The sequence below is a fragment of the Scardinius erythrophthalmus genome, assembly GCF_964197995.2.
Source record: "Scardinius erythrophthalmus genome assembly, chromosome: 18".
Taxonomy (NCBI): domain Eukaryota; kingdom Metazoa; phylum Chordata; class Actinopteri; order Cypriniformes; family Leuciscidae; genus Scardinius; species Scardinius erythrophthalmus.
In genome coordinates, this window is record NC_138238.1 from 16,477,372 (window position 1) to 16,504,517 (window position 27,146).

The 27,146-nt window shown below is 37.5% G+C and overlaps 2 protein-coding genes across 6 annotated transcripts; one reads left to right on the forward strand and one right to left on the reverse strand.

The window, feature by feature from the left end:
• Positions 1-611: 611 nt before the first annotated feature.
• On the reverse strand, positions 612-2,717 carry mrpl27 (mitochondrial ribosomal protein L27). The gene is made up of 4 exons (XM_081393219.1): positions 2,374-2,717; positions 1,849-1,974; positions 1,626-1,699; positions 612-998 (listed from the first exon to the last, which is right to left on the reverse strand). Exons 1-4 carry the CDS (start codon positions 2,540-2,542, stop codon positions 792-794), a joined length of 576 nt encoding a protein of 191 aa, XP_081249345.1. The 5' UTR covers positions 2,543-2,717; the 3' UTR covers positions 612-791.
• Positions 2,155-10,018, forward strand: eme1 (essential meiotic structure-specific endonuclease 1). 5 transcript variants are annotated; one of them, XM_081393215.1, is made up of 9 exons: positions 2,155-2,502; positions 3,268-3,998; positions 4,151-4,278; positions 6,893-6,982; positions 8,496-8,620; positions 8,848-8,995; positions 9,094-9,209; positions 9,313-9,502; positions 9,643-10,018. In XM_081393215.1, exons 2-9 carry the CDS (start codon positions 3,296-3,298, stop codon positions 9,817-9,819), a joined length of 1,677 nt encoding a protein of 558 aa, XP_081249341.1. In that variant the 5' UTR covers positions 2,155-2,502; positions 3,268-3,295; the 3' UTR covers positions 9,820-10,018. The 5 variants fall into 5 exon arrangements, with proteins under 5 accessions (XP_081249341.1, XP_081249340.1, XP_081249344.1 ...); XM_081393214.1 differs by having other exon boundaries at positions 2,449-2,520; XM_081393218.1 differs by having other exon boundaries at positions 2,449-2,502; positions 3,275-3,998.
• Positions 10,019-27,146: the final 17,128 nt, after the last annotated feature.

Sequence of the window (27,146 nt, forward strand, 5' to 3'; positions counted from 1 at the left end):
AACATGAATGGATAGAGTCAATAAAGCAGATTAAAACACCTCAGCAACTGGACAGTGTTTAATGCTCCATTAAATCAGAACTTAAAGGCCGCAAGTGCTTGTAACTTTATATTGATCTGCTGAAAGACTGAGCCATCCCATCTAGTTTAATACAGTCCTCTGTGTTTTTAAAGTCTACTTGAATGTGAAACAGGCCGTATTTACTTTCACAGTACATCACCCTAGTCTTATTGTGAACAATTTATCTGTGCACATCATTCCAAGTAATAATTTTAATCTTTTATCAAAATGTAATAACTTATTCCTTGTTTTTCATTCTTGAATTTCAAACCCTTTTTTCCAACCATATGATTCAATCAATTCACGTTGGATAAAATAAAGTCCGGTCGTACTTTCTTCTCATTTCATTGTACAATATCTTTCTTCACTCAGAAATGTCAGATTATGAACATAACATTTATATTCACAATAACATTTAACATTGTTTCCAGTGGCTTTCCACAAATGCTGATTTTATTAAAGAGAACAAATATTTCTAGATTGTAATATAAATTAATTTGTATTTTATGATATAAAGTGCAGGGTATTGAACATAATAAAGTCACATGGTGTAAACAAGTAAACATGTTTATTAGTGTAGAACATACAGTGACTGTACAAATAAAAAGAAATTAAATATTATCCATCTTAATTTTCAGACACATTTGAGTGGAGAGTATCAAAATATTCCAGGGTGGATTACCAGTCAAAAAAAAAAATTCAGACCAAACTGAAGCTGAAGAAAGTCTTTTTTATACCATGTCCACTAGAGTAAATTTATTCTCCTGTTTTGTAGGAATGACATTGATAAAGGTCTTGTACAGAACGGCACCCTTGGGAAGTTTTGGGATCACATCCCTGGCTTCGGCACTTCGTGGTAGAGGAATGTACACCTCCTTGGTGAATCTGACAATACCGTCCTCTAGGGCATAAATTGTTTTGTTGGTTCCAATACCAACCTGTGAGGACAGACAATGAGAGAATAATTTCAGATAAGGCAAATGAAGGCTATTTCCAATTTTACATAATTGTATGGTAATAAAGTTTTAGAATTTTAAGAAATTTTAAAACAAAGCAGCATTATGATGTATAATTACATCATTATCAAATTGTTCACACTGATAATATAATTTGTAATGAACAAATTGTGCTTTTTATTTAATTAGAAAAAAAGCTAAATAGTTTTACTGGTGATCTTAGACTTTTGGACCCTACAGTATCAAGAAATGTTAAAATAACAAACACAATATAATAAAACTAATAAAAACAAAACAATAATTGTAAAAACAATAATTTTCAAAAATGGATAAAATATGCTACTGTATATGCTGCTTTTGCCCTGTCATTGTATGCTTGTACATTTTAGGTACTTGAGAAAAATGTTAAAAGTAAAACAATTGTGATGCACAAAATAATGAAATATAAAAAAAGTACAGAAATATCAAACATTTGTTTTGGTCAACAGAAACTGACATTAATAAATTGTATAAAATTACAACAAATCAAATTACACATGATAACTTTGCATGATCAGACATAGCTATAGCTATAGCTATATAACAGCTATTCATAGGAAGATATTTTACATGAGCTCCAGGTTGCCAGCGCATTAGACCCTTGCGTTGTGTAGCGAGGATGTTGCCTGCATGTACAAAGTTCCCTTAAAAAAAGGAAAGACAAAACATGTGCTATTATGCAAGATAATGGAGGACAGAAAAAGACATTTATACAAACCCTAGCTACAGTAAAAACCACACACAAAATCGCTGTGTTTCTAATATCATATCAAGTTCAATAGTCAAAAAGTACCATCTTGTTTCTTGAAACCGTATCTGCGGCCAGCACTCTTCCCTCCTAGGTTTTTGCTGCTTCCTCCTGACTTCTTTGAAGCAAATCTCGTCAGTACAACTGTGGGTGTTTGACTGAACAGAATGCCTGCAAAGACACATAAAAAAATCAGCAGAAATCATCATTACCTGCAACATGGATGTTGAAACTTTTCTTCACGTCATAACCATGAATTGTTGTGTTCTCAGCATTAAATCGACCTAATCCTTAACGCTCTGCATTGCTATGAACAAAACATAAGACGTAAGATCAGTCAGTTTATGCTCTGTTGAAGCTGCTGTCAACATTTCAGACATGCTCACTGTGCTGTTAGGAAAGGAAATGGTGGCTTATCATGCTTCTACCAACTCGCACAGTCATTACAAAACGCTAAAAGATAAAGTGCTACATTATTCAACATCAGCAACTATTATTTAAACATGACTTACATTATACGTGATATAATTCGGAAAGGGGAAAAAAACGAAACATTGTTAGTCTACTTACAGGCTCTGGATTGTAGCATCAAGGACGCGAGCGCCGCCATCTTGAATGACGTGAGTATGACGCAACGGGCGCGCTCCCGTGATCCTTCAGAAGAACCCGCGAAGCTGCGAACTGGAGAGTTTGGCTGGCGTGAGTAGAGAGAAAAATGTAAAGTTTGTAAATATTGCATTTTTACTGCTACAGTAGAAGGGTGTGAGAGGATGCTGAGTTACATGAGCATTTGTATCTTGATATTTTTGAGGTCTGCTATATTAGGTTGGAAACTTGCTGCAGTGTTTCTGTTCGTGTATGCGAATGTATAGTTACACGCGTAGGTTCTGTTCGTGGTTGTGACTGAATATTGCGAAATCCGCACGTTGGGTGGCCCTGTTTTAACAAAATATTTCAAAAATGAAAAAAAAAAAAAAACTTTCAGAATGATTGTGGTGTGAGAATGGGTTAAAATTGGTGACCAATTCACAGTATATATGTCATTTTTGTCTGTACATTTGTGAATCCGTTTTGGAGATAAAATACAGCTGCATATAAAAATATTAATTAATATATATATATATATATATATATATATATATATATATATATATATATATATATATATATATATATATATACTGTATATAAGAAAACTTGAAGGTTATTGGCTGAGTAATATAAATATTTTAGTTTGTGAAATAAAAAATGTTACAAATGAAATATGTTGCTAAAAAGAAAATATATTTTTATATTGTAATAGTACAAATAAAATAAATATAAAACTACACACACATACTTATTTATTAATTATTTTGTGTAGGGTAGACATATCAGCAGGGCAAATACAGATCTAAACTATATCAGAAAATCTGTATTGTTGAGACGTCACTTGCATGTGTTTTAATTTGAACTTTCCTTCAGACTGCAGATCTTTGGATAACAGCTCAGCATGACCTGCATCAGTAGACCTGGATTCCTCCTAAGCGACAGCGACTCCAGTGATTCAGAAGAGCTGCCTGTGTTCGATTTCTCACAGTCAAAATCCAGACAGGTCAACTTGGTGGTTTTAGACAGTTCAGACTCAGAAATGGCTTCTGTTGCTGATCCAATTTCAGCTCTAGAGGTCCACGCCTCCACTGGAGCTGCTAGAAGTGACGTGTTGATGGTCAGTAGTGAGAGCGAGGAGGAGGAGGCCATCATTCCCTTAGCTGTGAGACTGAAACAGAAACAACGTGGTCTGGGTACAGTAGCCACCGCTGCAGAGGAGACTCGAGCTTTCAATGTGACTCCTAATGGATATTCACACCTCTTAGATGTTCCAGCACATCATATCAACCCCGAGGCCCAGCCAGTTGAACATAACAAGATCTGTAGAAATATAACAAAGCAGTGTAGCTCAAACAACGCTGCACCATATCTCAGAAAAGAACCTTCACCTGAAGCAGAGAATGGCACTTACCTGGCCAAACGCAAGAAAACCCCAGCAGAAGTGGAGGCTGCCAGACAGGAAGCCCTGAGGAAACGAGCAACGCGAGAGCATCAGCAGGAAGAGAAGGAGAGATTGAGAATGGAGAAGAAAGCTCTGACTGATGCTGTGAAAGCCCTGAGGCCAGAGGAGTGCATCAAACACATGGTGGTGACGGTCGACCCAGGTAGGTGGCAGTGCTCATCTCTGCTGTCACAGTTTCTTTCAGTGTTTGGTGCGCTTTGGTACTTTACCCGAGTTGTTAAAAAGCATTGGCATGAGGTATTAAGCTGCAGTTGCTGAATGGATTAGTATTGATTAGCTGTCTCTCCCCCATAGGCCTGCTGCAGCTGGAAGGTGGCGGTGCTCTCCTGACTTCCCTGCATGCAATGGGCTGCAACTGTGCCATAGAGAAGCAGTCTCTTCCTCGTAGTGTCACCTGGGCTAGACGCTCACCCTGCCCACAGGCACGACAGCCCCTCTTACATACAAATGCAACTTTTACCCATATTCCTTGTCATTGGCTTTGAGGTGCAGACAGTGCTGAAAATTATAATAAATCAATTATTTTCCTGTTATGGCTGAATATTAAAATTAATCAATTAACAATTACCATTGCACACCTGCAGGTAATAGATAGGTGTATAGAAGAGAAGACCAAAAAAACAAACAAGGAAATTCCGCACAATATATCAATACTTGCAAAAAGTATCAACAAATATTTATTAGCAATGTTTCAGGCATCAGGCAACTTCATCAGGTATTACATTTTTTAAAGATTGCATTTAACAGTGTTTTCTTCTAGTGTTTTTAAAGAATAACTGTAAGTTAGTGTCATAAAATGGCAAAGGTAATCTAAGGCCCTGTTTACACCTGGTATTAAGATGCGTTTTGGTCGATCGGATCACAAGTGGACGGTGCTAAATACAGATGTAAACGGGGTCTAAAACGTTTTGAGCTTGTCCACTTTTGACCACATCCAGAGGTAGTTGAAAACACATTTGACCGGATTGCTTTTGTAGTGTGTGGTAATGTGGTCGAATGTGTTCGAACAGCCCCAAAAGACCACCTACTCTCCACCTACTGACTGAATGCTTATGGGAAGCGCGCTAGACAGACGAGATTTAAATTTTGCCGGCCGAAGACCCAAGTTTGATTTGAAGATGAAAAACGCACCAATCACAATGTTCTCTCACCATTCCTGATTTCTAACACGCACTCGCAGCGTTTGGCTGGTCTTGCAACTATTAGAGCAGAAACGAATGCTGATGATCTCCGTGTGTTTTTCTGTTTTCACCGGTTACGTTCACATGTAAATTGCGTGAGCTTATTTTGTCCACAAGATCTGAAAAAGTCCATACATTTACCTGCCCATAGACCAGGGTTCTCCAACCTGTTTTCATTTGAGAGCTACTTTTTAAAAATGAAAGTGGCAGAGAGCTACTCATGTAATACAATACTTAAATCTCTTAATTAATGTCTCATAACTCTCATATTAACAACTATCCAAACTGTTTTAGACCTAAAAGAGTTTTTGTAGGCCTATGTCACTCTTAAATGTCAGAGAAAAGAACAGAATCAGAGATTAATTTTTTATAGAAAATTGTACTTTGCATATTATACTGTAAAAACACAAATATAGTTGATTTTAGTTGATCATAGTTGATCATAACTAGAGATGAAATGACATGAAAATTCCATTTTATGATTATAGAGACCAAAATGATCAAGGTTATCACAGAATCCTGTTCAAAAAGTACTAATACTACACAATGAAATCAATTCACCAAGTTTTATGTCGAAAACCAGCAATTAACAAATAAAATTAGCATCAATATGCTCTTTTTGTTTACATAAACATTAAAATAATAACATTAAAAATGATGGCCTGATTTTAAAGGAGTGTCTTGCAACATGTTATCTACTAACATGTACAAGTTCAAATAAAGTTTTGACAATTTTTTTTATCATTTTTATAAAAAGAATGAGTCAAAAAAGATAAATGACTGACATTTACAATGCGCATTAGCTTATCCTTTTTAGTAAAATTCGGTCCAATTTCCCGTAGCGTCTGTTGTTGCTATGCAACCATGCACTGCGCTCTCCACGATGACAAAGTTTTAGTAGCTAAAACATTGACAGTTTTAGCCGCTTGCGGCATTCTGAAAAGTTGAGGTTTTTTCATCTCGCTGCGCCTGGTAAAAATGAGCGAGTTGCTTACCGCGCGCCTACATTTGAAATAACGTACTCGAGTGCGCAAAAGACGCGATATGTGAACGGCCCCTTGGCGAGCTACCCCCAATCAGGCACTGGTAGCTCGCGAGCGAAGTGTTGGAGACCCCTGCCATAGACCCTCCCCTAAAAATAAATCAGGACAGAGGTGGTTGAAAGTGGACAACAGAGACGGATTAAAACACCAGGTGTAAACGTCTACATGTGATCCGATCGACCAAAACTCATCTTAATACCAGGTGTAAACAGGGCTGAAAACTCATAAGGGAAATGAGTATTCACAATTAAATGCAAACATTTTTGTTTGGATGATGTAATTGCTGAATAATCACTTATCTGCAATATGTCACCCAAGGATATCCTGTTGAATGTCATAAATACAGATACTGAATGTCTGACATTTAACATTTCAAATACATGAATATAGCATTATAAGATGTTTATCTAACGTTTGTAGATAAAGAAGATGCTTAAACATCTATGTGGCATCTCAAATCTGGGCAGAAATTAGGAACAACTAAACCATTGGTTCTCAACCTGGGGGCCGGTTCCCACTAGGGGACCGTGGCAAACTTCTAGGGGAGCACCAATAAGTTCTAAAGTTATTTAAATGTATATAAAAAGTTTTATTAACATATGGCAATCTTAGTTAAACAGAATTAAACTGACGTCATATTTTTGAGATTTTGTTTTATCACATTAGAAGGGCCAGAAACCCAGAGTTATATTAGCTTAGATGGGAAGCATTTTGAGTGTCTCAAACAAAGGGCATTGGAGTCAAAAAGGTTGAGGACCACTGATCTAAATAATTTTACACTTGGTTTTATAGTTCATTTGTTTTGTTTGCAGACTGGTGAGATTATGTCCATTCCAGACTCACATACTGTAATTCAAGTTCCAGTGGATGACTTTGTGACGATGATTAACAACTACTGCAAGGTAGGCACATTATGCTCGGCGGCACGGTAATGGCATGGTGTGATTTCCTATTGGACCTTTATGATTACTTAATTAACCATCATAGAATAATTATTTGATGTGCTGGATTTGCCGTTTTTGTATGATGTGGCAACTGAAGATGAAATTAAAAGAGCTTTGTGGCCGAAAGGGCAGCAGAAAAACCAGCAGTTATGACCTTTTCGAGAAGAGTCAGAGCAATTAAGAGTAATGAATACAATTACGGGATCATCTCTCAGTTATGTAAAAATGATCCATAAGGTCTTTAAAGTGTCCAGTTTCTTAATCTTTGAGACATGCGTGTCCCAGAATTTTGACAGCATAGTTTTTCCCACAGGATTTTGTGAGACTGGGGGGTGAATCTCATTTCCTCTTGGGTCCGGTGACATGTCCCACCAGAAGAAAATTGTGTACATTTTAAAGTTAAATTCATCAATCTGGTGTACAATCTGGAGAGTTCAAAATGAAGATGAGTCATGAGTCTCCGACTCATGTTCAGTGTGCAAACTGAACATGAGAATAAAGTCTGTGAATTGACTTGTACCTGAACTTTTTAGTTGTGATATAGTGTCTCAGTCTACATTACATTCACACCTGTGTTTTAGGAAGCCAAACAATTAGAATGTAATAATACTAATCATTTTATATTATTATTCCTTTGACAGTAATAGCCATATATTTTAAAACGAATGCACTGTTAAATAGTACTAAAATAGTAGGGTACAACGGGGCTAAAGGCGGACGGGGGTAAAAGACGCATTTGACTTTCTCTTTTAAACCACTGGATGGCAAAATATTCTGCTTAGTTCAACCCAAAAAGGAAATTTATGTCATTAATTACTCACCCTCATGTCATTCCAAACCCGTAAGACCTTCGTTGATCTTCGGAACACAAATTTTTGATAAACTCCGAGAGGTTTCTGAACCAGGCAGCAACGTCATTGCAACTTTGAAACATGCTTGCGAGCATTAGATATCCCTTAGATATCCCTTTGTGGTCGATATCCTCCCTCAATGCTCACTTTTGCCAAGCCCGCACTGAAGCAAGCTCCGCGGCAGACTTCTACTCGACAGTCAAATCGGTGTTACGTCAACAAAGTGACGGTGAGTGTTTAGGGTGCCATTTGGGACAGGGCCATTCCTTGTGAACTGAACAGTACTGAGAAGCAGAAAACACTGGATCAAGTGTGTACTTTGCTTTGAAACACAGCGCAAACAGACTATATACTTTTTTAATTAAATCACAGTCTTTTGCGATTTGATTAGGGCACAAAGCCATATTGCGCTTTTGATTTTAGTTTGTTTGGCAGCTTTAGTTCATTTGGCGCAAAACACTGTTAGATACCTTTTATGTTATTAAGAGAAGTTTTAAAATATTTTTAGTTCATTGTGAAACTGTGGCAGCACAGAGTAGACTATGGCAGGCCCCCAGAGTCTAGGAAATTAATGGTAAACACTCTCTCTCCTTTGTGGTGCTTTTCTATTTTTAACGTAGAGGCAAAGCAACAGTGTATTGACCGAAAGCGGCATATCTCTGACCACCTGGATCCAAGGACTTATGAGCAGGAACCCTGGCAGAACCCTCAGTCTGGTCGTGATTGACATAGAGAAGTACTTCAGGTGAGTGAACTGAGAGTGTCAGTTGTATTTAACCTGGAACATTTTTTTTTAAATATTCAATGTTAAGATGTTTATGGTGCTTTTTACCCAAGAATTAACCAGTAATGACTTTAAAGATAAACAAATCATAAAACAAAAATTTACATTAGTAGCATGTTATGATTTATTTTGACAAACTAATGATGTTTATAATTGCTTAATTTAGCGTTAACAATGCTCTTTTGCAGATCCCAGAGTTCAAAATGTCAGAAGAAATTCCGTGAGGCAGTTCTAGGCGAGGAAAAGAATGTGGGACTTCAGGGAGGGCAGAAAAAGCGAAGAAAGAAAGGCGATATCAATCAGCTTCCAGAGGTCTCGCGAGTGCAGGTTGAGGAGGTAAGCTAGACCACCTCTTTGGCAGTCAAAATAAATTCATGGCTGTATTTGAGGTCCTCTGCTTCAAATCAGTCTTTCTTCTCTCACCTGTCTATCAGACTTTGGTAGACTTGCAGCTGCAAACTGGTGTGCAGGTTCGCTTCCTCTCTACCTGGAAGGACTTCACTGACTATATTACCATGTCAACCAAAGCAGTAGCTGAGGCTCCGTTCAAGTGAGTGGGAAGACACTGTTTCCAAATGTATTGCTTTCCAACCAGCTGTATCTTTAGCTACTGCTGTTTATTTCTTACTTTTGATTATGTTTATTCTTCCCAGGCGGGAGCGAGAGAAGACTGGGTTCACATTTTGTTTGGAGAGTGAGTGGGCAGGGGGTCAGAAGGTGGACCGCACAGGGAACGGCCTTCTGCAAGTTTGGAAGAGACAAATACAGCAGTTGAACCGTGTCAGCCCTGATATGGCCAGTGCTATACTCAGTGCCTACCCGTCTCCTCGGCTCCTTGCTCAGGTTAAATCTGTTTTTAATTCTGAAGTGTCTTAACAACATAGAGCCAACCCATTATTGGCAAACAAATGAACAAATGGCACATTTTTTGTAAATCATTTTATGTTTGAGATTGAGTTTTTATGTATATTTGTTATTTTTAGGCATATGCACGGTGCAAATCGGAGCATGAAAAAGTTGGTCTGCTGTCAGATGTACTCATTCGTCGCGGAGAGGGTGTGACATCTACAACCCGCAGAGTTGGTCCAGAGCTTTCTAAACGGTTGTTTCTTATGATGATGTCACATGATGACCAGCAGCCCCTTGATTCTGCTGTATAGGTTCTTCTGCCTTGTACACATGAGGACAGATGTCAAAAGAATTGTGTTATATTGACTCAGTGCAATGTTGGCTTCATTGAGGTATTTATTACAGGTCAGATATTTCATAAATTTCAAGCCTGAATTTTCCAGATTTTCAAAGTTATATTTGTCTTTTTTTATTGTAAATCGTTGCTATTAAATGTTTCTTAATGTACCCAAACCATTTTTCTTCACCTCCATCAGAGCTAGTTTTCCTCAAGTACCTTTGGTCCAAACCTTTCTGTACCTCTACACTAGAGGTTTCACTTTTCCTGGAACGCTCTTTGAGTTATTTTTTTCTTTAATCCTAATGGCAAATAACCTTGGCTGGCAGAAGCCTTTTCAATGTAAATCGGAAATGCAGTAAATTCTCAAAAATGAATTTATTAATTTAGTATTTCATTTGCCCCATGTTTAATGTACAATTAATTCCCTTTATGTTATCTTTACATGTTTTAGCAGTACTAAACAGGGCGTTGTTAATTGCAAATGCAACCATATAAGTGTTGGCTCTTTTCCTGTTTAAGGCACTACTGTGTGCCTTTCGGAACGGACAAAATGGCCCCTTGAGCACGCCATACTCACTGTCTAAGGACTGTTGAGCCTCATGGCTCATTTCCAGCACATTAGAGAATGGCACCTGACCAAGGAGTGTCGTGTTGCCTGAAACGAGCGGTGGGGTAACGAGCCGTTAAATGTGCTTAAGAGATGAGCTGCATGCTTCATCCCTGTCCCTGAAGGCAGTATTTCCTCTACAGTTTAAGGGATGGCATAACAAACTATGGCTAGTAGGTGTTTGCTTGTGCCGAAGGGAATTATATGAGCAGAATTATGGCAGCTTGAAAAGGGATCACCTTGGAGTGATTGTTTAGCTGAATAGTATGAAATCCAATTTTCGTGTACTCTGAATGCAGACTATAATAGCTTTTATGACCTAGAGTCTGCAGTGCTAACATCTTCACTGGCTTGTGAACAGTTAAATGGGACTTTAATTTCCAAAAGGCAGTTATGGGATATTACAACTTACAAAGTACAATGTAACTCATCTAACCTAAATGTTTTGGAGGAAATGTTTCTCTCTGCATATGTTCCATTTGCATCAGCACCAATATCTGTAAGTGCAAAGGGTCTGTTTATCTTCAGCTACTGGATGTGCAATGAATGTGCATATACGAGTCATGACTACTCCACATGATAGATTAGACCCATATAGCATTTCTGTTCAGCAGAGTAGCAGTTTCTCATTTCTGGTGCACACAGGATTCTTCCTGCTTCTTGTTGGAGATTAATAAGGATTGGGAGTGGCGGTGGGTTAACGTCGACCACCTTCACTCACAGTCAATAGAGTGGAAAGCAAAGCAGGGCTGTTCGTCACTGTCTTTCCCTGGATATTCTCAACTCGGCTCATCTCTTGGACAAATGCACCTTCTTATCGGCCGCCACACAAGATGGAGTGCCACAGGCAGTGCTGTTTATGGTTTTTTGAGTCTGTTTTGTTCCAATTACAGTTTCATATTCTCGGCAGAGCGAGGGCACTTCCAATTTCGTGAGTTGTGCCACAATAATGCCACCTGTAGTGTGCTGGCCCACCGACGACAGTGGCATAATAACACATTTCCTCAGGCAAGTGATATGCCAACAAGGCAAAGCGTCTGATATTATCCTTCCATTGCATTTTCAATGCATTTCGCCTTGGTGCTTGGTGAATCACGATCCACTCAGAGCCACTCACTAAAACAACAAGATAGAATGTCAAAGATTCTAACAATCTATTTCAGAGCATGAGTAGGCCAGCCACTGTGGTATTGGTTTCTTTGCCACCAGCGTTCAATCAATGTTTCCTGCTTCTAAAATAAATCATTATTTTGGCTCTGCTTCTGCCTTTCTTTTGTTCATTTGCAAATCAGACGCAAGTGATTCAAGTGTTAAGATCCAGCTCTTCTGTGAAAAGAGATGCAAAACTGTCAAATAAAACGGAGTTAGAAGCTTTTTAACTTCTGAGAGAAAACATTGCATTGTTATTGCAGGATTTTGTTTTCTACCTTTCCCTCTCCTACCAGCTTTTTTTTTAGATTGCACATATGTATAGTGTTATCTTCTCTCAGGTGAATTTTTTTTTTTTCTCCAGCTGGTTGGCTGAGTTTTTGATTGCCACATGAGGGCAGGATTGCTTCACACTGACTGTACACTAAATAGACCGGTGATTCCACACTGGTGTTTCTCAACTCTGTTATATTAAACATCACATAGTGATCCAATAGCAAACCTCAAGGTATTATCATGATATAGACTTGTCTGTGTTTGAGTGTTTGATGCTGCTTGAATTTTTATGGTTTTTTGTTTTCGGCAGCCAGTAATTCACTGCTCAGGTTTACCCTCTGTAAGAGTGAGCCCATATTTAATGTAGTCTGGGTTGTTGTTGTTGTTTGCATTGTTTTGTTTGTCACACAACCTGTTCATGTTGCCTTATTTGGATAGATCAGAGATTCCCAAACTTTTTGTCAGCCAAACGCCTTTGATTTAAAATATTTACTTTAAGTTCTCTGGGATTTTAATTCAATATTTCATAATTTAACAACACATTTTCATGTTCACAGCTCTGATGTTAGTTAATGGTTACATGTCATGCAGGGAAACAAAATATTTAATCTTTTTTAGTAAGTGTTTTATTTAGATATATTTTAAAATGATTTCATTTACATTTTTATGATTTAATTCATTATTAGCTTTTCATAAGCTAATGAACCTCTAGAGGTTTGCAAATCTCGTTTTAGGAAACTATATTCTAGATGATAGAGTGAGTGATGAATTTGCTCTACAAAGTTTGATTTGGTGCAAATCTTTTAAAATTTTCTTATCCAGTCACATGCATGATTTATGTACTACTGCAATGCTTTACTAGCTTACGTTCCAGCTAGCACTATCAAGCCTTTACAGGTGATCCAGAATGCAGCAGCACGTCTTCAATCAGCCTAAGAGAAGCCATGGTTGGTTGTCCCTCTTGGTTGTCAGCATTATATTTTAGGCTCAGAAGGTAGCATGTAGAACCACCTACCGTTCTACACGCTCTTACCTAAACACTCTACAAAAATGTATGATTCTCCTTATTCCCTTCAGTCAGACAAAAAGTGTGATACCTGGTGGCAACATCACAGCACGGTGTGGAATCTCCTTCACAAAACCTCTACACTCCCACGATGGTGGAACACATTCTTCACCCAAATTGCACACCTCTTCTGGTCTTGTACCATGTAAAAGAAGACTGTATACTTGCTATAACCTGACCACAAATTACATGTGCAAAAACTTCTGTTTCCTTATGTAGGTAATAGGTGGCAAACATCTGATGTTTTTGTTTCAAAAAAATCTCATTTTGTTTTCTTTGGCAGTTGCATTGTGCTGCTTTTAGTGGCATTTTTGTCCTTCACCACTGCTTTTCAATAGCTTTTCCAGGTAAACATGCACTAGATGGACATCTGTGACTGTACTGATGTTTATGCTTAAGTCTTTCTTTAGACCTTTTCTGATTTTTTGGCCGTACAGGTAATGATTCACCCAATGTCTCTGTAAAGCATGATGACAACTGTGTTCCATTGTCTAAATCACTAATTAACACTACATAGTGTATCTACAGAGATGGCAGCCAATGAGCCTGTAGATTCTCTCTATCGTTTAGTGATACACTGCAGGCCTGGTCATTTCAACATGGCAAAATACATTGAGGATGACCCACACCATACTGTATATATATATATTTTTTTTTGTAGAAAACTTATGAATTCAGCCTTCATCTCATGTGTGCAACACCATTCAGATGACTCTTATTTCTCTAATAAGATTTCTTAATGTGTATGACTATGTCAAGCCAATCAGAAGAAGCTTGGGAGAGGGAGGTATAAAATGTCATTTTTTGTCCACATATAAGAGGAGGTGCTATTTTTATATTTCAAGCTGTATCTCGTTTTTTACATATAGGCTATATATGCAAGAATGTGTTCTATGTGAACGGCCGATTAATGTGTAACGTAAAGAAGGTAACAGAGAAATTTGGAAAGAATTTTCTAATCATCTACAGCTTTAGCACATTCAGTATCCTCAAAGAGCGTCCACATTACAAAGGCCATGGAAAAACCAGATAGAGAATTCCTTTGATGGTCCTTAAGAAATTGGATCATTATCTCTGTTTTCTGCTCCCTTTCTCCTCACAATCCAAGTTTCGCTGTGGGAGGCTCTGATCTCCCTCGGGTGCTTGAGAGTTTGAGGCTGCTAGGTGGAATCAGGCCAGGGCTCAATTTACTTCAGATCCCAGGCCTCAGTCCTGCAGGGACCCATAATCAATGCCCACCTCTCGCCCTCCTCATGATCCCTCTCCCGTAGCGACCTGATGCGATCGCTAATTGGGCTATTTGTGTGGAGCTGAGCGAGTCTGACGTTCTTCCTGCTTGTCGGTGTGTGTGTTTTATGATGTATCCGGGATGTTTACTTATTTATTTGAAGCATGCACCTTCTGGAGTCTGTAAGGTGGTTTGATGGACTGCGTCCCGGAGGAGTCTCCTGAGGCTGTCTGTGTGTGTACGAGCGCGTGTCAATGTGTGCTAGACACCTAGCCGGTGTCCTGCCTGCTGCCGCTCAGTATTCATTACACAACGTCACCCTCTGGGGCGTTTTTATTAACATTCCAATCAGTGCCGTGCCAGATTGCTCGATCTGCAGAAACAAATTGGGAATAGTCTTTGATATAAGGTTGAAAACACTCTGACAAGAGGAGGCACACAAATATGAATTCATGTGCATGGCACATATTGAGATTTGGTCAATGAGCCAAGTCAGGGCCAATACTCCTCTGTTTGTTATTTAAATGGCTTTGCACAACACCGGCACTTGGAGTATCTCTTTCACGTGCTAGGAGATCTTGTTCCACAAAAACGACCAGTGGGAAGCTGCCGGTTCTTCCCGAAGTGATAGGCACTTTTCCGTTTTTTTCTCGTGATCCATTGTTGTCTTTATTTCCTTTTTCCCTGCAGCTGACTGATTCTCAGAATTGAGGTGCTTGACAGCCACCGTCGACGGCAAAAGACACACTTTATTCTCACAGGATCCCAGCGGTGAGATGAAAAGATGAAGGTAAGACAAAGGGTGTCATTCATCGTGTCTCTCAATTCACAGGTCTGTCACACTCACCTCAATCCGCTGAAGGCTTCACAAGGCTTAGTGCTTGAGATTCTTTGGTCAATAGCTGTACTTGACCTTTTACGGCCAAAAAAGTTTGTACGTGTTGGTGCACTTTCCCACAGTGTGTGTCATGAGTATGAGTATCGCTTGTCCCTGATAGGTCTCGGGATCAATCCGAATTCGTGTCAGTAATATCTTCTCCCAGCTGCTGTCCTTAACCTGCTGGTCAGTTCCTGTCTGAATGATGTTAGTTGTGTCTGAGCTGCACAGGATATGACCTAGAATGATGATGATGCATCTTTGGGAATGAAGAAATGAATCTGGTGATTTTACTCACTATTTCTCCTTTTACTGAGCTTGCTGTCCAAGGTTACATGCTACTTCTGTTTTCTCAAACTAAAGGGAACTAGTGTTGAAGGAAAAATACATATATTGCCTGAGAATCTGTTTGAATGCACTGATATTAAAATTATGACCAATACCCATAAACCGATAATTATATTATATTATATTATATTATATTATATTATATTATATTATATTATATTATATTACATTATATTATATTATATTATATTATATTATATTATATTATATTATATTATATTAAACTATTATATTAAAGGGGCTATATGCAACTGTTTCCCCAAAATAAACGTAACAATAGCCTTTTTATTTGACCATGTATGACTCAAACATCTCCTGATGAGCATACTGACACCTTGTCAGCTCACAGTGGGTGCACCTATAAGCTAGTATCCTATTTTTCCTATTTTCTGTCGGGTCGGATTTTTCGTGCGCTGTCTGCGGATGTGACGTCAAGCGCGTTCATGTTAAACGTTTCAGATCACTCTGCCACCACCGCTAGTCAGCAAACAAACTTAGTTTCTCAAACAATATATGTATTTGACTGTTCTTACCTCTGTAAACATAATGTTGACTTCTTTGCAGCGGATGACTTGTGAAGTGTGCACGTACGAGAGCGAGCAGAAAGGAAGAGCAGTTCCGTTTTTTGGCCACAGGTGTCAGTCGCGAGTTTAAATTTCAGAAAAAAGCATATAGCCCCTTTAAACTATTATATTAAACTATTATATAACTATTAAAGCTCAACTTTCAGTGAGCCATCTAAAAATGATTAAATATGCAATTATACAGTATATACAGAAGATAGTTTTCTATATACAGTATATGTGTATATATATATATAAATATTTATGTGACCCTGGACCACAAAACCAGTCTTATGTGTAATTTTTTTTAAATTGAGATTTATACATCATCTGAAAGCTGAATACATAATCTTTCCATTGATGTATGGTTTGTCAGGATCGGACAATATATGGCCGAGATACAACTATTTGAAAATCTGGAATCTGAGGGTACAGAAAAATCGAAACATTGAGAAAATCGCCTTTAAAGTTGTCCATTTCTATTGGCGATAGTGCTGCATCCATTCACAAAAATAAATGTTTTATATATTTAAGGTGGAAAATTTACAATATATCTTCATGGAACATGATCTTTAATTAATATCCTAATGATTTTTGGCATAAAAGAAAAATCGATAATTTTGACCCATAGGCCTACAATGTTTTGTTGGCTATTGCCACAAATATACCCGTGCAACATAAGACTGGTTTTGTGATCCAGGGTCACATATATACTCAATATATATCACCAAAGCTGCATTTATTTGATCAAAAATACAGGAAAAAACATAATGTGAAATATTATATATATAAAATAACTCGTCAGTTGAAAACCAGTACATTTTACATCCCTTAAATCTGTGCTTTTCACTAAACTTATAAACTATTTCAAATTCAATTTTAATATATATTTTTAAATATGTTTGAAGATTAATAGCATGTCCTAATAGTACAAAAAAAAAACGATTTTTCTGTGTGCGCAATAACAACTTTTTTCATTAATCGTATACAGAACTTAGACACTGAGGTCAGTAAATCTGCTTATTGCAATGGGGCCTTTTCTCTTTCAAATTTCATTTTTTTTTATGTTTGAATATTTCATGTAAATTAACTTTGAGATAAATATGCTACAGTAAAACACTCAAAATATGAGGTAAGCCTGTGTACTCCACCTCCATTCCCATTAAAACCACACACACACACACACATAAAAAAGCTTACTGCACTCTGTAAATCCTTTTTTTTTTTTTTTCGCTGTGAAGGTGAGAAAGGTGAGCATTGAAAAAAAAAAAGAAAGAAAATAAATGGATCCTTTTTATCAAGAGCCTCATACAGTGCATGTCTTTCTTCAGAGAAGTTCATATATAGGAACCGTAAACATGATGAAGTGAGGCTGGCTTTTTCATCATGCACCAAGCTTCAGTGTTATTCAAATGCTCAAGCTGGTAAATAAGTCAGGGAAGGTGATTTACTTCATATTTCCTGAGCTTTGGGATTTATGTAATTTTCCCAACACCAAATGGTGATTGATAGACAGATAATGATGTAATTATCTTAGTGAGACTTGGTGCTCTCCTATTAAAGAGGATAATGTTGCTGTTGTCCTTCTGGAATTCAGTTGCTAATTTTACCCTTTAAAACTATTACAAAATGACAGCCGACATCCTGGAATGAAGGGATCGTTTAAGGCGTACAGTCTGATGGCGTGATACAAAGGTTAAACTCTTCTTTTCCGAGCCAGTTTGTAAAAGTTGAATGTAGATTCTTGCTCAGAGCTTTTGAAGGATTACATCCACACTTTGTTTTATGAAAGGACCAAAAGGTCACATGGCTTAATAGAGAAACCAATTACTTGATAATGAGAATGTTGATCAGCTGAGTCCTTGCATTGATGAATCAGATTTCTTCACAGCATTTATTATTTATCATTTCCAATTTATGGGCTATTAGAAACATTCATTCTAGTTGATTGGCAAGAATCTGTATGACATTTCTCTTGCGATTTGTATTTGTTGCTATCAAGGTTATGGATGTAAAACAGAATATAAACACATTTTATGCTCTGGATTTGCAGTCTGGTTCAGAGTTTCTTAAACATCTGAAAGCTGGAATACCCTATGACTTTTGCACCAATTTTTGGGGACAGGCTAGCTTCAGATTATGATTTTATATAGTCGGAGAATATCAGACATGTCTGATATTTTGAAATGACTTTAGAACACATATTGTTTGCATCTGCTAGCAGCTAGGCACTTTTACCAGGTGTTTACCAGCTGTAGCAAACTTTTCCGGAGAGTTCACTTTGGCAAGCTGTTTCGAACTCCCAAAACCAACTCGAACTTAGTTTTGGCCTGATTTTATTTAAAATGATGTCACAGCAGTTCTTCGACTTTGCCTGTCGATTTTGGCTGAAGTAAATTGGGGCCTTAAGGGCCGTTCAGGGATTTCCAGTGACAAATAGAATAGAAGTCATTAATTTTCAATGAGAGTTAGTAATTTCCAGCGACATGAGAAATATCAACTTTTGGCATTGCATTGTGGGCATGTTCAGTGATGCAACGCAGTTGAGAACACTTTATGCAAATGAGTTGTGATAAAATTCTGCGACTACCAACAGAAGTAAAGACATAGGAGCACACGTGATCCATCTCCCGTGAGATGCTGTAGTCAAGTGTGGGAAAGTAGTTAATGCCAGTGTATCTTGCCACATATAAACCGTCTCAATTGTCTGTTTAAAGTTTGATTCATGCATTGATAATCATTCTTGTTTATGATTTGACTTATACACTGCTGCAATTTATATTCAAACTCTGCCTCTCAGAATGCTAATATTAGCAGCAACTCGTCAAATTAAAATGGCATCTTATAAATAATTTAAAAATATATAAAAAATATATAAATCTCCACCTATAGGAACACACTTTATGACCAGCAATACAGTCACTTAGGAACCCAAACCTTTCACAATCATGCATACTCTGTGTATATGCCCTTTAATTAGCAGGCAACCTCTATCAATATGCAATGTATTGAAATCACTTTTGAATGCCTGCTCGCTTTTCACTTTCGCTTTTGAATTTGCGATCACGCATACTCTGTGTATAGGGAGTGTTGGTACTGACAAACTTTACAGACCCCAAACAACTTCTACACTGCTTAACAGTACACAATGTATCACACACTGACTTTTAAAATATTAAATAGAATAGGTTTATATTTTTTAAATCATGTTTTATATATCTGTCCACAGACCCACTGCAGGACCTTATTGGAGCCCCAGAGGTCCCAAGACTGATAGCTTGATCCATAATTCATAGAGGTATAAGCTTTAAAGCCTTTACTAGGCATTTGCCCTCGTGAATGTTTAGTTCTTGTACAGTATCCATAGTGAAACTGTAGTTTATATTCAAAGTACCCAAGGCTTATATAAATATAAATACTGAAAGTACATACTTTCACATAAAGAATACAAGTCCAAAAACAACTTCTTCTAATATAAACATGCTAATGATGTTTTAATTAACAGATTTATGTTTGAATGAGACAGTGGGAACACAACATTTGCTTTTACCTGTCCTGTTAAACAATCAGCAGATATAGATAAAGATGAAATTCCATTAACTACATCACTGTCTAAACAGAGACTTCTGGAACACAAATAGCTGGTTTTCACAACACCAACAAGAAGAACTGTCGGATCATCTCACCTTTCTGTCATAAGAGACACTGTGACCAGTCATTACCGGTGTCATTCAGCCCTTGATGATGTGTACCTGTTAGCAGCATCAGTGATGTACTACAGATCAGTTGTTACCATGGTCACCACAATGGAAGTGTCTTGCCAGTTATATTTTGTGCTGGTATAATATCTTATAGACTCAGAAGCAATCTTTTTTTTCCTTCACTGTGTACCAAACCTTATGTACACTGAGAATACTTCTGGGTCTGTTAAAGTCAGTGCATGCAGAATGTGAGATACCCGTAAAGATTTGAGTTTTTCAGATCATAATTTGATGCCATACATTTTGGAGAAGAGACCAAATGTGCTTTTATTGCAAGAGAACGAACAGGTCTTTAAGATATATAGTTTAAGCCTTAAAAAGACATAAAAATTCACCTAAATTGGCTTTTTTGAGGGCCGGTCTGTCCTTTTTTATGGAATAGCATCTGTTTTGCCTCATCATTTCGGTTATAGTCTATCTTTTCATCTCATTCAGCCGAGTATGTAAAGATTAATCACTGTTTTATGATGGTCTGCTCATTGACTGAATGTTCTGTGCTTTAAAAAAAATATGAATGGAGACATTCAAGAGGAACCTATCAAACATATCAATGACTCTATGCTTTCACTTGTCCATACAGTGTTATTGGAGACTTTGAGGAAGCCACAAATGTCCTTTTTGAAGACAGCAAAGAATGTATTGACGTGCTGATAGGAAATGTGGACAAATGTGCTGGCTGCTGATGCATTAATTGGGAAGGCGGCTGTGGTGCTCAAAGCTCCTGCTGGGATCTCTCATCTCCTCAGACTTATTCAAAACACATCCGGGCAAGTACCCGCGGCTGCTGCACACACATTGCACAGAAACCAGGAATTTGGCGGCTTTTTACACATTGTTTGGCCAGTGTTGTCTGGGCAGGCTGACAGAAAGCAAGACAGTTGAGTGTTTTCATTTCTTTTCTCCTTTTCGCATCTAAGTTGACAGGGAGCGGTTTCAAAATACTAGTCCCTTTTGAGAAATGGTGACCTGACAAGGAAGATGAAAAGGAGTGGTGATGAGGAGTGTGGATCTGTCAGTCTACTCCAGATCTAACTATACACTCCACATGCAGGTAAATGCCACCCTTTCACATTGCCATATCCTTCTGAGACCCAGATTTTTTTTTAAACAAATTTAATTTAGGTTTTTTTCTTAGAACATAAGAAACAAATGGTAACAAAAAAAAAAAAAACTTTGAAAAATGATATTTTATTCATATGTTATGTCCTCTGTAGTGAACACCAGGACTCAGTTGTTTAAAAAATAAAATGACATGAAATTATATGTATAGGCAAAAACAATGGGATTTATTTTTCAATCACCAATACATTTTGGGGTTTCAGAATTTATTTTAACTAAAATTTGTATAAAGATGATTCTCAACTATGTTATGAAAGATATAACGGAATGAATTGATACACCATTTTACTTTTTTTTACTAATGTGTTCTTGGAGCAACATTTAATGAAAAAAGAAGTTTAATAATTGGAGTAATAATAATATCTAATATTTCATAGGAATATTGCTGTATCATTTATTTCCATATTCACTTGTTGTGTCTCCCAAAATGCCTGATTTAAATTATAATTACAATATATTATCATATTTCCATAAGAGTGCTACATAAGACCAAGGATAAGTTGTTTTCATGGTGAAACCTCCAAACATTTGGTTTCTCTGAAAAGTCCTGTATGTGCTCTTTACAGGACACTCGGGTTGTGACATGTGACATGTATGGTGTCAGAGAAATTCACTAAAATATAATGTCCACTACAGTGGACAAAAGTCTGTTCCTGGGTCCCAGGATGATAGAGTTGGTTTCATTAAAGCTGATCAGTGACCAGTACAGAAAAGGAAAAACACAGCTTTTCGTGTGACAGAACTCAACTGGTAAAACCTCCTGACTGATCCAGGGGGGAAAAAACAGCAAATGAAAAAAGAACATATCTATCATTGTAGTTTGTGTTGAGAGCTTCTCTTAACTGTCCTTTACTCTGACAGTTGGGTGCAGCTTTATTCAGTAAACTGCTGACTGAGATAAAAAATAAGCATATACAACTGAATTGACAGGCTCTTGGGCTCCATGCAGAGGTCTGCGTTTCCCAAATGCTTCGCGGTAATGTAATGACTTCGGTTCAATCACAGTGAGTGAGCACCTTTGTGTAAAGGCAAAATGTATGATGAGACTGATGTGTTAGAAGAAAATGCAAGTTGATGCACTGAATAGCCTGGTATTGAATCTGAAAAACAGCGTACGTTTAATACGATGCTGAACAATTAAATTTTTTCGATAATACTTTTAGGGTCCAATTCTGTCTATTAACTATAGTTGCTTATTAGCATGCATATTACTAGGATATTGGCTGTTTATTAGTACTTCTAAAGCACATATTAGTGCCTTATTCTGCATGACCGTATTCTACATCCTTAATCCTAACCAAAACCTAAATTTAACAACTACCCTACTAACTATTAATAAGCAGTAATTAAGAGTTTGAGGAAGTTGTAGTTAATAGTTAATAGTGAGAATTGGACGCCAATCTAAATTGTGATCTAAGTTATATGCTCAAGAAGGAACACAATAAAAAGTGGTATTATTGAATAAAATAATTTTACATAACAGCTGTGAAAAATTAAATATTGTGATACTGAAGTTGCAATTGTCAAAACTAGTAACAATTGTGAGATATAAAATCGCGATTATGAGGAAAAATGCAGTTGTGAGATACAAAGTCACAATTATGAGAAATATTGTAAATTGTCAAAAATAATAGCAATTGAGAGATATGAAGTATAAGTCATGAGAAAACCATAACTTTGGGATACAAAGGCACACTTGTGAGGGTTACATTATTTTGATGTTACACTTTTGACATTCTGCAACTTGTTTACAAATGTTTGGAAAATTACTATTTTGATATGATTTTTAAAGAAGTGTCTTATGCTTAATGTATTTAATCAAAAATACAGAAAAAAAATTCATAAATAATTTAAAATATAATTTATTTCTGTGATGCAAAGCTGAATTTTTATCAGTCATTACTCCAATCTTCAGTGTTACATGATCCTTCAGAAATCATTCTATTTTGTCAATGGTTCATAATTCTTAGGAATTATTTACTTTATCATATAGTGTAGTCAATAAGCTCAAGAAGGAACATCACAAAAGCATGCTTCCTCAAAGAATTGTATTATTGAATAAAATAATTGTACATACAAATTGTAAGAAAGAGTCTCATATGTAGGCCTACATTTGCAGTTGTGAGATATGAAGTTGTAATTGTGAGATACAAAAATGCAGTCATGAGAAATAATGTTGTAATTGTCAGAAAAAAAACTGATGCAGATTCTAAAAAAAAACGAAAAAAAAAAACATCTAAAGGGTATTAAAAGCACCACAAACAAATCCAATAACGTATCGACTGCCCTTTCTGCACATTGATTGTGTTCATTAGAAGTCACAAAGCTACGATAATTTATATGATGGCAACAAATTAGTTCATAACCCCTCAGCCTTCATATCTTTAAAGGTTACAACATTCAGACTCTGTAGGATAGCTTTGCTTTTCCAGGAATAGCCTTTCAGGAACAAAATGCTTTTAACATATTGTCACAGATCTGCAAGAGATAGGACTCAGATGCAAATGAGCAGACAAGGGTTATTAACAAGACTGAAGACTTGAGACAGCAGGGAGAGTGAAGCGTGAACCACAGTTTAAACAGTAGGGCATGACGACAGGCAGGGGGAACACTGAGACCATCAGCAAGATGGTGGTAATGTGAGTGCAATAGAGGCAGCTCTGAGGGAACATGGAAACACAAGGAACATGTAGCTTGATGTAGATCTCAGATGTAGCACCAGTCTTGCCACCAGGTAGAGGCTCACAGTACCAGAAGCTTGACACAGGGGTTAGATAGCTGCACCAGTCAGGCTGCTAGGCAGTTAACAATCAGTGGCCAGGGAACTCAGGATACAGGGCAGGAACACACAGAAGAACATACAAGAAAAGACAGACAAGATAAAGCAACAATAAAGATAACTGATAAGATCAATGACTAGAGAAACAAAAAGTAGAGAATATATAAAAAGCAAACTGATGAAAAGAGTAAAAAAACTAAGATCTAAGATAAAAAAAACTGGAGTTGCTAAAGAGAAGCAAGATTACCACTTGGCAGGGAAAATAAGAACTTAAGAAAATATTTAAAAATAAAATTTTAAAACAAAAAGAGAACTCAAACTAGATTATAAAGCACAATAGTTAAAGTGAAGCAAAACAAAATAGCAACAAGGATAATCTGATACTGGGAATAGAATAAAAAAATTAGCATAAATACTAGGATAAGTTCAAGAGCACAAACCAGAAAACACCACAAAGTACATACACAAAACAAACCAGCAAAGACATGAAGGAAAGAGGCACAATATAAAGGGACCAGAGCACATGAGGATCAGGTGAGCACAATTAGTGAAAGGAGGACAAGTTGACTAAACAAGGGGGCATGGTAACAGGAAACAAGGAGGCGGGACATGAGGAGCACATGGCAAACACAGACCAAGACAGAGTGCTCAAACACAAGACAAACATAGAAACATGAAACCACGACAACACAGACAAGGCTGTCAGGGCAGAACCCTGACACATATTGTTTCGAGACCTCTCTTCGAACTCAATGCTCTGGATGCAAAACAAAGCAAAAGCAAATAATACTAGACCATTGTCTTTTGAAATGTGCATTGCCACTTCAATTTGGCTGCAGATGGGTCACATTTCTCGTCCTTATTATGTGTGACTCTATTAGAACTGATACTCTGCAATCACAGGCTCTGCTCTCCAGAAAAAGTGTGTGTGTGTGAGAGAGAGAGAGAGAGAGAGAGAGAGAGAGAGAGAGAGAGAGAGAGAGAGAGTGAGAGAGACTTTCATTTTATGTTTCTTTGTGCAAAACCAGTTCTTTAAAACATCTTTTGTGTTCTGCAAACAAAAGAAGGTCATACAGGTTTGGATCAACATGAGGATGAGTAAATGATGACAGAATTTCCATTTCTCGGCCGAAACTTTTCCTTTAACAAATATCTAGTTAAATTTTATGCTAACATACAATAGAGATAAAATACACTCACCTAAAGGATTATTAGGAACACCATAATAATACTGTGTTTGACCCCTTTCGCCTTCAGAACTGCCTTAATTCTACGTGGCATTGATTCAACAAGGTGCTGCAAGCATTCTTTAGAAATGTTGGCCCATATTGATTGGATAGCATCTTGCAGTTGATGGAGATTTGTGGGATGCACATCCAGGGCACGAAGCTCCCGTTCCACCACATCCCAAAGATGCTCTATTGGGTTGAGATCTGGTGACTGTGGGGGCCATTTTAGTACAGTGAACTCATTGTCATGTTCAAGAAACCAATTTGAAATGATTCGAGCTTTGTGACATGGTGCATTATCCTGCTGAAAGTAGCCATCAGAGGATGGGTACATGGTGGTCATAAAGGGATGGACGTGGTCAGAAACAATGCTCAGGTAGGCCGTGGCATTTAAACGATGCCCAATTGGCACTAAGGGGCCTAAAGTGTGCCAAGAAAACATCCCACACACCATTACACCACCACCACCAGCCTGCACAGTGGTAACAAGGCATGATGGATCCATGTTCTCATTCTGTTTACGCCAAATTCTGACTCTACTATCTGAATGTCTCAACAGAAATCGAGACTCATCAGACCAGGCAACATTTTTCCAGTCTTCAACTGTCCAATTTTGGTGAGCTTGTGCAAATTGTAGCCTCTTTTTCCATTTGTAGTGGAGATGAGTGGTACCCGGTGGGGTCTTCTGCTGTTGTGGCCCATCCGCCTCAAGGTTGTGCGTGTTGTATATATATATATATATATATATATATATATATATATATATATATATATATATTTTTTTTTTTTTAAATATATATATATATATATATATATATATATATATATATATATATTCAAATTATATATTGTTCTAGTGTGTCATGCGCAAGCTTCCGTGTTTACCATAAGTGATGCGCTTGATTTATGTGTGTTTATATGAGTAAAAGCCCAAATCAAATCTGTTCATCATATAAAGCAATCATATCTCTAGACAGAACTTGGAATATAGATTCATTTTATGATGCCTTTATGACATTTTTGTTACCTGGACTTGCAATGGAGGGAAAGAAACCTCTCGGTTTTAATTCAAAATATCTTTATTTGTGTATTGAAGATTAACCAAAGTCTCATGGGTTTGGAACATCATGAGGGTGAGTAGCTCTTTAACACCTGTAAATAGTAGCCTAAGTGTAGAGCATTTATCATTTTCATGGATGGCATAAAAGTAAAACTATAAAGCTGCAGCTGCATGCTTTCAAAACTTGAGCCTCCCCTAATCTTCAACAGTAGATCTAACTCGCTGGCTTTATTGGGAGTTCATGCCAAGGTCATGGGAGGCCTGAGGATGCATGTATTATGCACATCACTTTAATTTACATTTTAACAGCTGATGGCAAGGGCAGATGTAAATATATCAAATCATGTTTTAAGAGCATGTTTTAACTCGTTGGAGAGGTGAGAGAGTAGAGCTGGCATGTTCAACACGGCACAACTTCTTTATCTGCTCTTCAAATGATTGGGCTGGAGGGTAGCCCATTACGTTGGCTATGCTCTGAGTTGAGGTTGAGACTAATCATAACAGCTGTGATCTTTTCGCTCAGTCCAGGAACATGAAGCTGTGAATGTGATACAATCTTCCTTTCCCCACCTTTTCTCTTTTAATGTTCGGAGAGCATATAGAACAGCAAAGGTGTGTTAACCTAGAGCTGATTGCAGTAACAGATATGACTGCTGATAAAATGTTAAGGGGGCTGGTCGTGGTAACTGCACTGCACCAGACACTTGGAAGTGTCTTGTGGGAAGTGGGCACACTTCCCACTGTGAGGCTGATTATGCCAGCCAGGCCCTTCAGAATAAACAGATGGCTATGGCAATCATGGTCACATTATTTATTTATTTTGCCTTCTAGCAACTGGGTAGACTTGGGAAATATTTTATCCTTATTATTCGTTAGCATAACATCCAACTAAATATTTGTTAAAGTGCAACTTGGCCAATTTTCAACCTGCTTTGTATTGTTACAATTTTGGTAGTATATGTAAATTAGCAATGTTTATCCTTTCTCCGTGTTACCGGATTCCCATTTATTTGTCAGCAAAACTCCTCCGGATGACACAAAAGTGTCAAACGCAGATGTTTTTCAGCTTTTCCGTCGCTGTTCTCTCCATATTTGCAGTTCTTTGCAGCCTTTAGCTGCTGCCCAGACCACAACATAGTGTCGGCCCACATCTGGTACACATGGTTTTTACACGGCCCAGATGTGGGCCGGGTCTGGCCCCCAATACTATGTTGGTGTCTGGGTCCCTACAACGCG